The sequence below is a fragment of the Oncorhynchus keta genome, chromosome 3 (assembly GCF_023373465.1).
Source record: "Oncorhynchus keta strain PuntledgeMale-10-30-2019 chromosome 3, Oket_V2, whole genome shotgun sequence".
Taxonomy (NCBI): domain Eukaryota; kingdom Metazoa; phylum Chordata; class Actinopteri; order Salmoniformes; family Salmonidae; genus Oncorhynchus; species Oncorhynchus keta.
In genome coordinates, this window is record NC_068423.1 from 26,442,077 (window position 1) to 26,454,542 (window position 12,466).

The 12,466-nt window shown below is 46.2% G+C and overlaps 1 protein-coding gene and 1 long non-coding RNA gene across 53 annotated transcripts in view; both read left to right on the forward strand.

Annotated features, from left to right (window-relative positions):
- LOC127915190 (uncharacterized protein C6orf118-like) overlaps nt 1-12,466 on the forward strand; it is a 30,285-nt gene that overhangs the window by 3,267 nt on the left and 14,552 nt on the right. For all 50 annotated transcript variants that reach the window (XM_052494513.1, XM_052494527.1, XM_052494680.1 and 47 more), the window contains exons 5-8: nt 3,294-3,416; nt 4,856-4,915; nt 7,889-8,007; nt 11,836-11,894. In XM_052494513.1, coding sequence (XP_052350473.1) covers nt 3,294-3,416; nt 4,856-4,915; nt 7,889-8,007; nt 11,836-11,894 — 361 coding nt within the window. The remainder of the gene's footprint in view (nt 1-3,293; nt 3,417-4,855; nt 4,916-7,888; nt 8,008-11,835; nt 11,895-12,466) is intronic.
- LOC127915227 (uncharacterized) lies at nt 748-2,199 on the forward strand. 3 transcript variants are annotated; one of them, XR_008090627.1, is made up of 3 exons: nt 748-806; nt 1,665-1,880; nt 2,061-2,199. It is a non-coding gene; the product is annotated as an uncharacterized LOC127915227 (long non-coding RNA). The 3 variants fall into 3 exon arrangements; XR_008090629.1 differs by lacking the exon at nt 748-806 and adding an exon at nt 892-950; XR_008090625.1 differs by lacking the exon at nt 748-806 and adding an exon at nt 1,277-1,382.

A 12,466-nucleotide genomic window follows, 5' to 3' on the forward strand; every position in this document is an offset into this window, starting at 1 on the left:
CCCTAGAGGTGTTGAGTTCAGCAGTATTTAGTCCCCTAGAGGTGTTGAGTTCAGCAGTATTCAGTCCCCTGGAGGTGTTGAGTTCAGCAGTATTCAGTCCCCTAGAGGTGTTGAGTTCAGCAGTATTCAGTCCCCTAGAGGTGTTGAGTTCAGCAGGATTCTTCAGTCCCCTAGAGGTGTTGAGTTCAGCAGGATTCTTCAGTCCCCTGGAGGTGTTGAGTTCAGCAGGATTCTTCAGTCCCCTAGAGGTGTTGAGTTCAGCAGGATTCTTCAGTCCCCTAGAGGTGTTGAGTTCAGCAGGATTCTTCAGTCCCCTAGAGGTGTTGAGTTCAGCAGGATTCTTCAGTCCCCTAGAGGTGTTGAGTTCAGCAGTATTCAGTCCCCTGGAGGTGTTGAGTTCAGCAGTATTCAGTCCCCTAGAGGTGTTGAGTTCAGCAGTATTCAGTCCCCTAGAGGTGTTGAGTTCAGCAGTATTCAGTCCCCTAGAGGTGCTGAGTTCAGCAGTATTCTTCAGTCCCCTAGAGGTGTTGAGTTCAGCAGTATTCTTCAGTCCCCTGGAGGTGTTGAGTTCAGCAGTATTCAGTCCCCTAGAGGTGTTGAGTTCAGCAGTATTCTTCAGTCCCCTGGAGGTGTTGAGTCCAGCAGTATTCTTCAGTCCCCTAGAGGTGTTGAGTTCAGCAGTATTCAGTCCCCTGTAGGTGTTGAGTTCAGCAGGATTCTTCAGTCCCCTAGAGGTGTTGAGTTCAGCAGTATTCTTCAGTCCCCTAGAGGTGTTGAGTTCAGCAGTATTCTTCAGTCCCCTGGTGGTGTTGAGTTCAGCAGTATTCTTCACTCCCCTAGAGGTGTTGAGTTCAGCAGTATTCTTCAGTCCCCTGGTGGTGTTGAGTTCAGCAGTATTCTTCAGTCCCCTAGAGGTGTTGAGTTCAGCAGTATTCTTCAGTCCCCTGGTGGTGTTGAGTTCAGCAGTATTCTTCACTCCCCTAGAGGTGTTGAGTTCAGCAGTATTCTTCAGTCCCCTGGAGGTGTTGAGTTCAGCAGTATTCTTCACTCCCCTAGAGGTGTTGAGTTCAGCAGTATTCTTCAGTCCCCTGGAGGTGTTGAGTTCAGCAGTATTCTTCAGTCCCCTGGAGGTGTTGAGTTCAGCAGTATTCTTCACTCCCCTAGAGGTGTTGAGTTCAGCAGTATTCTTCAGTCCCCTGGAGGTGTTGAGTTCAGCAGGATTTTTCAGTCCCCAAGAGATGTTGAGTTCAGCAGTATTCTTCAGTCCCCTAGAGATGTTGAGTTCAGCAGGATTCTTCAGTCCCCTGGAGGTGTTGAGTTCAGCAGTATTCTTCAGTCCCCTAGAGGTGTTGAGTTCAGCAGTATTCTTCAGTCCCCTGGTGGTGTTGAGTTCAGCAGTATTCAGTCCCCTAGAGGTGTTGAGTTCAGCAGTATTCTTCAGTCCCCTGGAGGTGTTGAGTCCAGCAGTATTCTTCAGTCCCCTAGAGGTGTTGAGTTCAGCAGTATTCAGTCCCCTAGAGGTGTTGAGTTCAGCAGTATTCTTCAGTCCCCTGGAGGTGTTGAGTCCAGCAGTATTCTTCAGTCCCCTAGAGGTGTTGAGTTCAGCAGTATTCTTCAGTCCCCTGTAGGTGTTGAGTTCAGCAGGATTCTTCAGTCCCCTAGAGGTGTTGAGTTCAGCAGTATTCTTCAGTCCCCTAGAGGTGTTGAGTTCAGCAGTATTCTTCAGTCCCCTGGTGGTGTTGAGTTCAGCAGTATTCTTCACTCCCCTAGAGGTGTTGAGTTCAGCAGTATTCTTCAGTCCCCTGGTGGTGTTGAGTTCAGCAGTATTCTTCAGTCCCCTAGAGGTGTTGAGTTCAGCAGTATTCTTCAGTCCCCTGGTGGTGTTGAGTTCAGCAGTATTCTTCACTCCCCTAGAGGTGTTGAGTTCAGCAGGATTCTTCAGTCCCCTGGAGGTGTTGAGTTCAGCAGTATTCTTCACTCCCCTAGAGGTGTTGAGTTCAGCAGTATTCTTCAGTCCCCTGGAGGTGTTGAGTTCAGCAGTATTCTTCAGTCCCCTGGAGGTGTTGAGTTCAGCAGTATTCTTCACTCCCCTAGAGGTGTTGAGTTCAGCAGTATTCTTCAGTCCCCTGGAGGTGTTGAGTTCAGCAGGATTTTTCAGTCCCCAAGAGATGTTGAGTTCAGCAGTATTCTTCAGTCCCCTAGAGATGTTGAGTTCAGCAGGATTCTTCAGTCCCCTGGAGGTGTTGAGTTCAGCAGTATTCTTCAGTCCCCTAGAGGTGTTGAGTTCAGCAGTATTCTTCAGTCCCCTGGTGGTGTTGAGTTCAGCAGTATTCTTCAGTCCCCTAGAGGTGTTGAGTTCAGCAGTATTCTTCAGTCCCCTGGTGGTGTTGAGTTCAGCAGTATTCTTCACTCCCCTAGAGGTGTTGAGTTCAGCAGTATTCTTCAGTCCCCTGGAGGTGTTGAGTTCAGCAGTATTCTTCACTCCCCTAGAGGTGTTGAGTTCAGCAGTATTCTTCAGTCCCCTGGAGGTGTTGAGTTCAGCAGTATTCTTCAGTCCCCTAGAGGTGTTGAGTTCAGCAGTATTCTTCAGTCCCCTGGAGGTGTTGAGTTCAGCAGTATTCTTCACTCCCCTAGAGGTGTTGAGTTCAGCAGTATTCTTCACTCCCCTAGAGGTGTTGAGTTCAGCAGTATTCTTCAGTCCCCTGGAGGTGTTGAGTTCAGCATGATTTTTCAGTCCCCAAGAGATGTTGAGTTCAGCAGTATTCTTCAGTCCCCTAGAGATGTTGAGTTCAGCAGGATTCTTCAGTCCCCTGGAGGTGTTGAGTTCAGCAGTATTCTTCAGTCCCCTGGAGGTGTTGAGTTCAGCAGTATTCTTCAGTCCCCTAGAGGTGTTGAGTTCAGCAGTATTCTTCAGTCCCCTAGAGGTGTTGAGTTCAGCTGTATTCTTCAGTCCCCTAGAGGTGTTGAGTTCAGCAGGATTCTTCAGTCCCCTAGAGGTGTTGAGTTCAGCAGTATTCTTCAGTCCCCTAGAGGTGTTGAGTTCAGCAGGATTCTTCAGTCCCCTGGAGGTGTTGAGTTCAGCTGTATTCTTCAGTCCCCTAGAGGTGTTGAGTTCAACAGTATTCTTCAGTCCCCGAGAGGTGTTGAGTTCAGCAGGATTCTTCAGTCCCCGAGAGGTGTTGAGTTCAGCATAACACTAGATAGCGTTTCTCCCCGTCTTCCACTTCACTTCACAATAGTACAGCTGTGACTGAGTTATTACCGTACAATATGATGTGTGTCTCCTTCCCCAGGAGCTGAGGAGGCTGTCAGACCAGAGCTGTCCCAGTAGAGACCGCCTGGGGGTGTTCAGTGACGTCTTCAACAACGTCTGTGAAGGCTCGCCAGTATTCAGAGACATCCTCAGGGAAATCAAGGTTTTTCTATTTCCTCTCCTCTCCCTTACCTCTCACTCTCCTCATTTCCCTTACCTCCTCTCCCTCTCCTCCTCTCCCTACCTCTCTCCCTCTCCTCCTCTCCCTTACCTCTCTCCCTCTCCTCCTCTCCCTTACCTCTCACTCTCCTCCTCTCCCTTACCTCCCTCCTCTCCCTTACCTCTCACTCTCCTCATTTCCCTTACCTCCTCTCCCTCTCCTCCTCTCCCTACCTCTCTCCCTCTCCTCCTCTCCCTTACCTCTCTCCCTCTCCTCCTCTCCCTTACCTCTCACTCTCCTCCTCTCCCTTACCTCCCTCCTCTCCCTTATCTCTCACTCTCCTCATTTCCCTTACCTCTCTCCCTCTCCTCCTCTCACTTACCTCCCTCCTCTCCCTTACCTCCTCTCCCTCTCCTCCTCTCCCTTACCTCCTCTCCCTCGCCTCCTCTCCCTTACCTCCCTCCTCTCCCTTACCTCCTCTCCCTCTCCTCCTCTCCCTTACCTCCCTCCTCTCCCTTACCTCCTCTCTCTCTCCTCCTCTCCCTTACCTCCCTCCTCTCCCTTACCTCCTCTCCCTCTCCTCCTCTCCCCTACCTCTCTCCCTCTCTACCTCTCCCTCTCCTTTCTCCCTCTTCGCCTCTCCCTTACCTCTCTCCCTCCACGGCGCCACTCAGCAGCAGCACATGTTAAGCATGTATTATGGGATGAATTAGAGGCTAGGGACTGGGATCCTGAGAGACTGACAGTCCCCTGAATTAGAGAATAGGGACTGGGAGCCTGAGAGACTGACAGTCCCCTGAATTAGAGAATAGGGACTGGGAGCCTGAGAGACTGAATTCGAGAATAGGGACTGGGAGCCTGAGAGACTGAATTAGAGAATAGGGACTGGGAGCCTGAGAGACTGAATTAGAGAATAGGGACTGGGAGCCTGAGAGACTGAATTAGAGAATAGGGACTGGGAGCCTGAGAGACTGACAGTCCCCTGAATTAGAGAATAGGGACTGGGAGCCTGAGAGACTGACAGTCCCCTGAATTAGAGAATAGGGACTGGGAGGCTGAGAGACTGAATTAGAGAATAGTTTCCCTCTCATGTAAAGCGCTTTGAGTGCTTCAGTTGGTAGAAAGGTGCTCAAAAAATCCAATCCAAATTAAAAATAAATATTATTGTTATTATTATTGTTATTGTTGATATTATTATTAGTATCATTATTATTATTATTATTATTCTTGTTGTTATTCTTATTGTTATTCTTATTGTTGTTATTATTGTTGTTATTATTGTTATTATTATTGTTGTTATTATTGTTATTATTAGTATTATTATTGTAATTATTGTTGTTGTTATTATTCTTATTAATATCATTATTATTATTATTATTGTTGATGTTGTTGTTATTGTTATTATTATTATTCAATCTGTGTTTCTCCCTTCTGCTTTCCAGACAGACTATGATCTGTACCTCAACTCTATTCTGGACTCCCAGACATCTCTCGAGGACTTGGTAAATATTACAAACACATTCAGATTTTTTTCTAGTTTATTTGTAGCCTAATAATATGGAAATCTTACTAAATTATTGTGCTTTCGCTGCATATGGAGGTCTGTACTGACACCAGTTGAGCTTTTGATTGACTACTGTAACCCCTATTTAAGACCTCTATACCCTCAAATTCCAATCAGGACCTCGAAGCCAGTTCCACTGCTTTTTGTCATTCCTACCCCTCTTATCGGGGACTGATTTAGACCTGGGACACCGGGAGGGTGATTCACCTCTTATCTGGGACTGATTTAGACCTGGGACACCGGGTGGGTGATTCACCTCTTATCGGGGACTGATTTAGACCTGGGACACCGAGTGGGTGATTCACCTCTTATCGGGGACTGATTTAGACCTGGGACACCGAGTGGGTGATTCACCTCTTATCGGGGACTGATTTAGACCTGGGACACCGGGTGGGTGATTCACCTCTTATCGGGGACTGATTTAGACCTGGGACACCGAGTGGGTGATTCACCTCTTATCGGGGACTGATTTAGACCTGGGACACCGGGTGGGTGATTCACCTCTTATCGGGGACTGATTTAGACCTGGGACACCGGGTGGGTGATTCACCTCTTATCGGGGACTGATTTAGACCTGGGACACCGGGTGGGTGATTCACCTCTTATCGGGGACTGATTTAGACCTGGGACACCGGGTGGGTGATTCACCTCTTATCTGGGACTGATTTAGACCTGGGACACCGGGTGGGTGATTCACCTCTTATCGGGGACTGATTTAGACCTGGGACACCGGGTGGGTGATTCACCTCTTATCGGGGACTGATTTAGACCTGGGACACCGGGAGGGTGATTCACCTCTTATCGGGGACTGATTTAGACCTGGGACACCGAGTGGGTGATTCACCTCTTATCGGGGACTGATTTAGACCTGGGACACCGGGTGGGTGATTCACCTCTTATCGGGGACTGATTTAGACCTGGGACACCGGGTGGGTGATTCACCTCTTATCGGGGACTGATTTAGACCTGGGACACCGGGTGGGTGATTCACCTCTTATCGGGAACTGATTTAGACCTGGGACACCGGGTGGGGGACACCGGATTCACCTCTTATCGGGGACTGATTTAGACCTGGGACACCGGGTGGGTGATTCACCTCTAATCAGGGACTGATTTAGACCTGGGACACCGGGTCAGGGACTGATTTAGACCTGGGACACCGGGTGGGTGGTGATTCACCTCTTATCGGGACTGATTTAGACCTAGGACACCGGGTGGTGACCTCTTATCGGGACTGATTTAGACCTGGGACACCGGGTGGGTGATTCACCTCTAATCAGGGACTGATTTAGACCTGGGACACCGGGTGGGTGATTCACCTCTTATCGGGGACTGATTTAGACCTAGGACACCGGGTGGGTGATTCACCTCTAATCAGGGACTGATTTAGACCTGGGACACCGGGTGGGTGATTCACCTCTTATCGGGGACTGATTTAGACCTAGGACACCGGGTGGGTGATTCACCTCTAATCAGGGACTGATTTAGACCTGGGACACCGGGTGGGTGATTCACCTCTTATCGGGGACTGATTTTCAGGGACCCTGGGACACCGGGTGGGTGATTCTACCTCTTATCGGGGACTGATTTAGACCTGGGACACCGGGTGGGTGATTCACCTCTAATCAGGGACTGATTTAGACCTGGGACACCGGGACACCGGGTGGGTGATTCACCTCTTATCACCGGGTGGGTGAACTGATTTTAGACCTGGGACACCGGGTGGGTGATTCACCTCTTATCGGGGACGGGGACTGATTTAGACCTAGGACACCGGGTGGGTGATTCACCTCTTATCGGGGACTGATTTAGACCTGGGACACCGGGTGGGTGATTCACCTCTAATCAGGGACTGATTTAGACCTGGGACACCGGGTGGGTGATTCACCTCTTATCGGGAACTGATTTAGACCTGGGACACCGGGTGGGTGATTCACCTCTTATCGGGGACTGATTTAGACCTAGGACACCGGGTGGGTGATTCACCTCTAATCAGGGACTGATTTAGACCTGGGACACCGGGTGGGTGATTCACCTCTTATCGGGGACTGATTTAGACCTGGGACACCGGGTGGGTGATTCACCTCTTATCGGGGACTGATTTAGACCTGGGACACCGGGTGGGTGATTCACCTCTAATCAGGGACTGATTTAGACCTGGGACACCGGGTGGGTGATTCACCTCTTATCGGGAACTGATTTAGACCTGGGACACCGGGTGGGTGATTCACCTCTTATCGGGGACTGATTTAGACCTAGGACACCGGGTGGGTGATTCACCTCTAATCAGGGACTGATTTAGACCTGGGACACCGGGTGGGTGATTCACCTCTTATCGGGGACTGATTTAGACCTGGGACACCGGGTGGGTGATTCACCTCTAATCAGGGACTGATTTAGACCTGGGACACCGGGTGGGTGATTCACCTCTAATCAGGGACTGATTTAGACCTGGGACACCAGGTGGGTGATTCTCCTCTAATCAGGGACTGATTTAGACCTGGGACACCAAGTGGGTGATTCACCTCTAATCAGGGACTGATTTAGACCTGGGACACCGGGTGGGTGATTCACCTCTAATCAGGGACTGATTTAGACCTGGGACACCGGGTGGGTGATTCACCTCTAATCAGGGACTGATTTAGACCTGGGACACCAAGTGGGTGATTCTCCTCTAATCAGGGACTGATTTAGACCTGGGACACCAAGTGGGTGATTCTCCTCTAATCAGGGACTGGTTTAGACCTGGGACACCAGGTGGGTGATTCTCCTCTAATCAGGGACTAATTTAGACCGGGGACACCAGGTAGGTACAATGAATGATCCGGTGGAATAGGAAACCAGCAGTGCACTACACTGTACTGATCTTCATTGAGTATTTTATCCCTCCTCCTCTCTGTGGTGTGGTCAGTCTGAGCTGGCTCTGCTGGGTGGTCTGGCCATCGTAGGGGCAGAGGATCTGGAGGAAGCTGGCAACGAGGTGTCCAGGCTGGGAGAGGAGGCGCAGAGGGCCCTGGAGGAGAATGACAGGTATGGATGGGTCTCTGAGGGAATGGATATATGTATATACTGGAATACATCGTACTAGGGTCTAAATTCAGTCCGTAGGTCAGAAGATCGTCATTGTAGCACAATTTAAATTTAAAGGTGTAACATTATGGATATGCATTAGTATACACGTCAAAAGTCCCAATGCAAAGTTACACTTCACATCTCTATTTTTCGAAGTTATTGCATAAAACCAATCAGAATGCCAAAGTCATGCCGGAAACTGTCTTTGCGGGGTGTGACGTAATATGGAGGACCTGCAAAGTCAGCCTTTTCCCGATAATGTGAACTCAAATGTACAACTTCAAACTAAACCAAATCTTTGCACTCATTGACGACTGGTTTCAATAACATTTTTAGACAACGTACAAGCTAATACTTTATGAATTTATTGTTGCAAATCAGCTTACAAGGTTGCAAGCCAACTAGCCTGCTAACGTTAACCCTACCCGCCTGCTAACGTTAACCCTACCCGCCTGCTAACGTTAACCCTACCCGCCTGCTAACGTTAACCCTACCCGCCTGCTAACGTTAACCCTACCCGCCTGCTAACGTTAACCCTACCCGCCTGCTATCGTTAACCCTACCCGCCTGCTAAAGTTAGGTTAGCTCTGCATGAGTCAGCCAGTTGCTATCAACACCTAGCTTACAGCTCAATTAAAGTAAATCAACGTTTTGGAAATACATAACACCATCTAACCAGTTATCAAATAATGTTACTGGTATGTGCAGTTATCTTAGCCAGCAAGCTAGCCAGCTAAATTTAGTAAGTTTATCCCAGCTAGCCAACCACTACGGTCGACATGGCTAAGTAGTAAGCCAGAGAACAACACCAACTAGTCTAGCAGAGGCAGGAATCCACAGAATATAACAACAACGAAAAGACAGCAGATATAAAGTAGAGAGAGCGGAGACTTACCGATTAACGGCTGAGTTAGCTACCAAAGAAGGGCCAAGGAGAGAGAAGCTTCAGAGGCACCGGCCAGGGGAGAGTAAGCTAATCCAAAAGCAATATACTAAGGTAAATCCGCAGTAGATATATTCCAGAGGCGCATTGAGCACAGGAGACGACGGGAAAGAGTTAACAATAAGGCAGTGGGGGTTCAGGGTATAGGAGGAGAAGAGGAGAAGAGTCAACAATAAGACAGAGGGGGTTCAGGGTATAGGAGGAGACGAGGAGAAGAGACAACATTAAGACAGGGTTCAGGGTATAGGAGGAGACGAGGTGGAGAGTCAACAATAAGACAGGGTTCAGGGTATAGGAGGAGACGAGGAGAAGAGACAACATTAAGACAGGGTTCAGGGTATAGGAGGAGACGAGGAGAAGAGACAACAATAAGACAAGAGGGGGTACAGGGTGTCATGACGCTGGCCTGGGGGTAGGGTTATGACAGTCATAAATACCTCTCCCCCTTTTTTCCTCTCTCTACCCTACTGATGTGACTATTGAAAATCCCTTGTTTAACATAGAGATTCTGGGAACATCAGAATGTGGGGCAAATGAACTATATTCTGGTAATCCGAACAATTTAACATATGCGGTGGTACTTAACGAATATTATGTCAGTTCGGTTGTCATCGGAGACATTCTCATCAATGATAGGATGACATAAACTGTACAGTGGAAAGTCTACACATTATAGTCAGATCAGATTCACATGGAATTGTTGTGCAATTTAAATGTTTGAATATGAAATTATTTGTGAGGGGATGAAATGTGATTTTAGCTTCTAAAATGTGAGAATTGGGTTTTCATGAGTGAATTAGGCCCAACTCAGTGGCCCGCCCACGTGAAGAGACATTGGTTATAAACTATGAAACACGTCCTCCTCTCCTTTCCTATATAAAGCCTTGACGACCATATAACTTCCTGTTCCGGGGACATTAAGGCGACGGCCTTGACGTTAGAAGGGCAGGTGGCACCTACAGAGCAAAGCCAATCTCAGCTACCTAACAAAATTAGCATTGAATTCCCACGGGATTAGGACGATTGACACGTCGAATATGATACATTTCCAGAATATAGCATAAGCATATAAGCATGGCAACGGAGTATGAACTTTGAACTCTGATTCACTCCAGCCGCCAAGCGTGGACTGGGAAAGGACAGACAGAGTATACCGTCTACCACACAACGACGTTACTAAATCGAGTACAGTTTACCACCAGAGACGTTCTTCAAAGGATGGAAGAACTCTTGGGCAACTCGGCCTTCCATCTACCACCAACCTATTGAAGCGCAGCTCGGAGTAAATATTCATAGCATTTTCCTTTTCCAAATGGACGGTAATTTAGAATGCTTAAGATTCTGTATTTACGATAGAGTAGCTGCCTACGGCCCGATAGAGACATCGCTTCTCCCTTTGTTCTTCAGTTTTCCCGCTCTTTCACTCAAACCCAGCCCCCTTTTCTTTGTGTAACCAGCTGTCATATCTGTTCCGTCCGCTAGGGACGTTTTCCTTTATGACATAATTTGTAATCAAGGTATTATTCATTCTGTGTATATGTAATTCTGTGTGATTAGTTAGGTATTTAGTAAATAAATAATTAAACTAAATTTTGTATTGCTGATTCAACTTGTTAGCCAGGGGTAGTGTAGATAACCAAGAATTTACAACTTACAGATGAGACTGAAATAAGGTGACGATTAATTTTGACTGCTATTGATGTAAAATATTACTAGTTCTTTAAGAGTTTATTTGGAAGATAACAGCTCTATAAATATTATTTTGTGGTGCCCCGACTTTCTAGTTAATTACATTTTCATGATTAGCTCAATCAGGTAATATTAATTACAGAGAAAGGATTTTATAGAATAGCATGTCATATCACTTAATCCGGCATAGCCAAAGACACGACAAGGGTATAGGAGGAGAAGAGCCAACATTAAGAGGGTGATTAGAGGAAGGCTCCAGGCAGATGGAAATGATCACAACGGCACAGTGAGTCAGCTACTGTTGCGCACTAGTACTGAGACAAGGTTGAAAAACCTACTTCATGGAGATCATGCGTTCCCCGTGTGTGGGGAATCTGATTGGTTGTTCACATCATACCTCCTCGTGATTGATAGATTGTAGCTCACCACTGCCAACATTCGGTCTGCATGGCTAGTGGCTAACGTTAGCCAGCTTGATAAAGTTAACGCAGAGTAGATTGTCCGTATGACTTTGAGAAATAGTGCATTGTGGGTCGTTTAGAAAGTATCTGGAAATAAGTTAATAAATATGTTTGTTTATTTAATTTAAAAACTGTAACTATGTTTATAGGTAACCAGATCATGAATACAACTAAGTTACTAAAGTCTTTGACCACAATGTGTTGTTATTTTGGTCAGTAAAAACGTGCTTCCTACCAATGTTCCCTCTAAACTGCGTGCGCAGGCGTACAGCTCCCCCCCCGCACAGAAGAAATATCAGCCCGTGCAGAGAAGCACTAGGTTGAACTTCACTCAACTTTCTCAAGCCCCTCCCCCCCCTTAGCTAACACTATCTGATTATCTCTTTTTCCCCAGTCTACTTGAATGCGTGAACATTTATTTTATATATCTATCCCTCTAGAACGCGGATCTTCCGCGCTACGGATTGAATCTAATTCTAGTAGTTGATGTTATATACAAATACTTTGCTTTTATTCAAAACATAGAATACTAAAAAACCTTTTATTCCAAAAAACTTGTATTGAATTCGTAGTTTTAAAATGTATTGGTTTCCTTTGTAAAGTATATTGTGAGCTTGTGTGATAATGCACTTTGACAAAATAATTAATTAATTAATTTGATTGGTTAATCGTGCCTATTGTCTGTTTCCACAGAGTCAGGAATCAGTTTCAGAACGTACGTGACAGAGTCATGGAAATCCCAGATGATGAAGGTTGATTGATTTTTGTTGTTGTTGTTGTTGTTGTTGTTGTTGTTTAGTTGATGTATTGGAATGTATTGATTCGTTGTGTGATGTATTGGAATGTATTGATTCGTTGTTTGATGAATTGGAATGTATTGATTCGTTGTTTGATGTATTGGAATGTATTGATTCGTTGGTTGATGTATTGGAATGTATTGATTCGTTGTTTGGTTGATGTATTGGAATGTATTGATTCGTTGTTTGATGAATTGGAATGTATTGATTCATTGTTTGATGTATTGGAATGTATTGATTCATTGTTTGATGAATGGAATGTATTGATTCATTGTGTGATGTATTGGAATGTATTGATTCGTTGTTTGATGAATTGGAATGTATTGATTCATTGTTTGATGTATTGGAATGTATTGATTCGTTGTTTGATGTTGATTGGTTTGGTTGATGTATTGGAATGTATTGATTCGTTGTTTGATGTATTGGAATGTATTGATTCGTTGTGTGATGTATTGGAATGTATTGATTCGTTGTTTGATGTATTGGAATGTATTGATTCATTGTTTGATGAATTGGAATGTATTGAT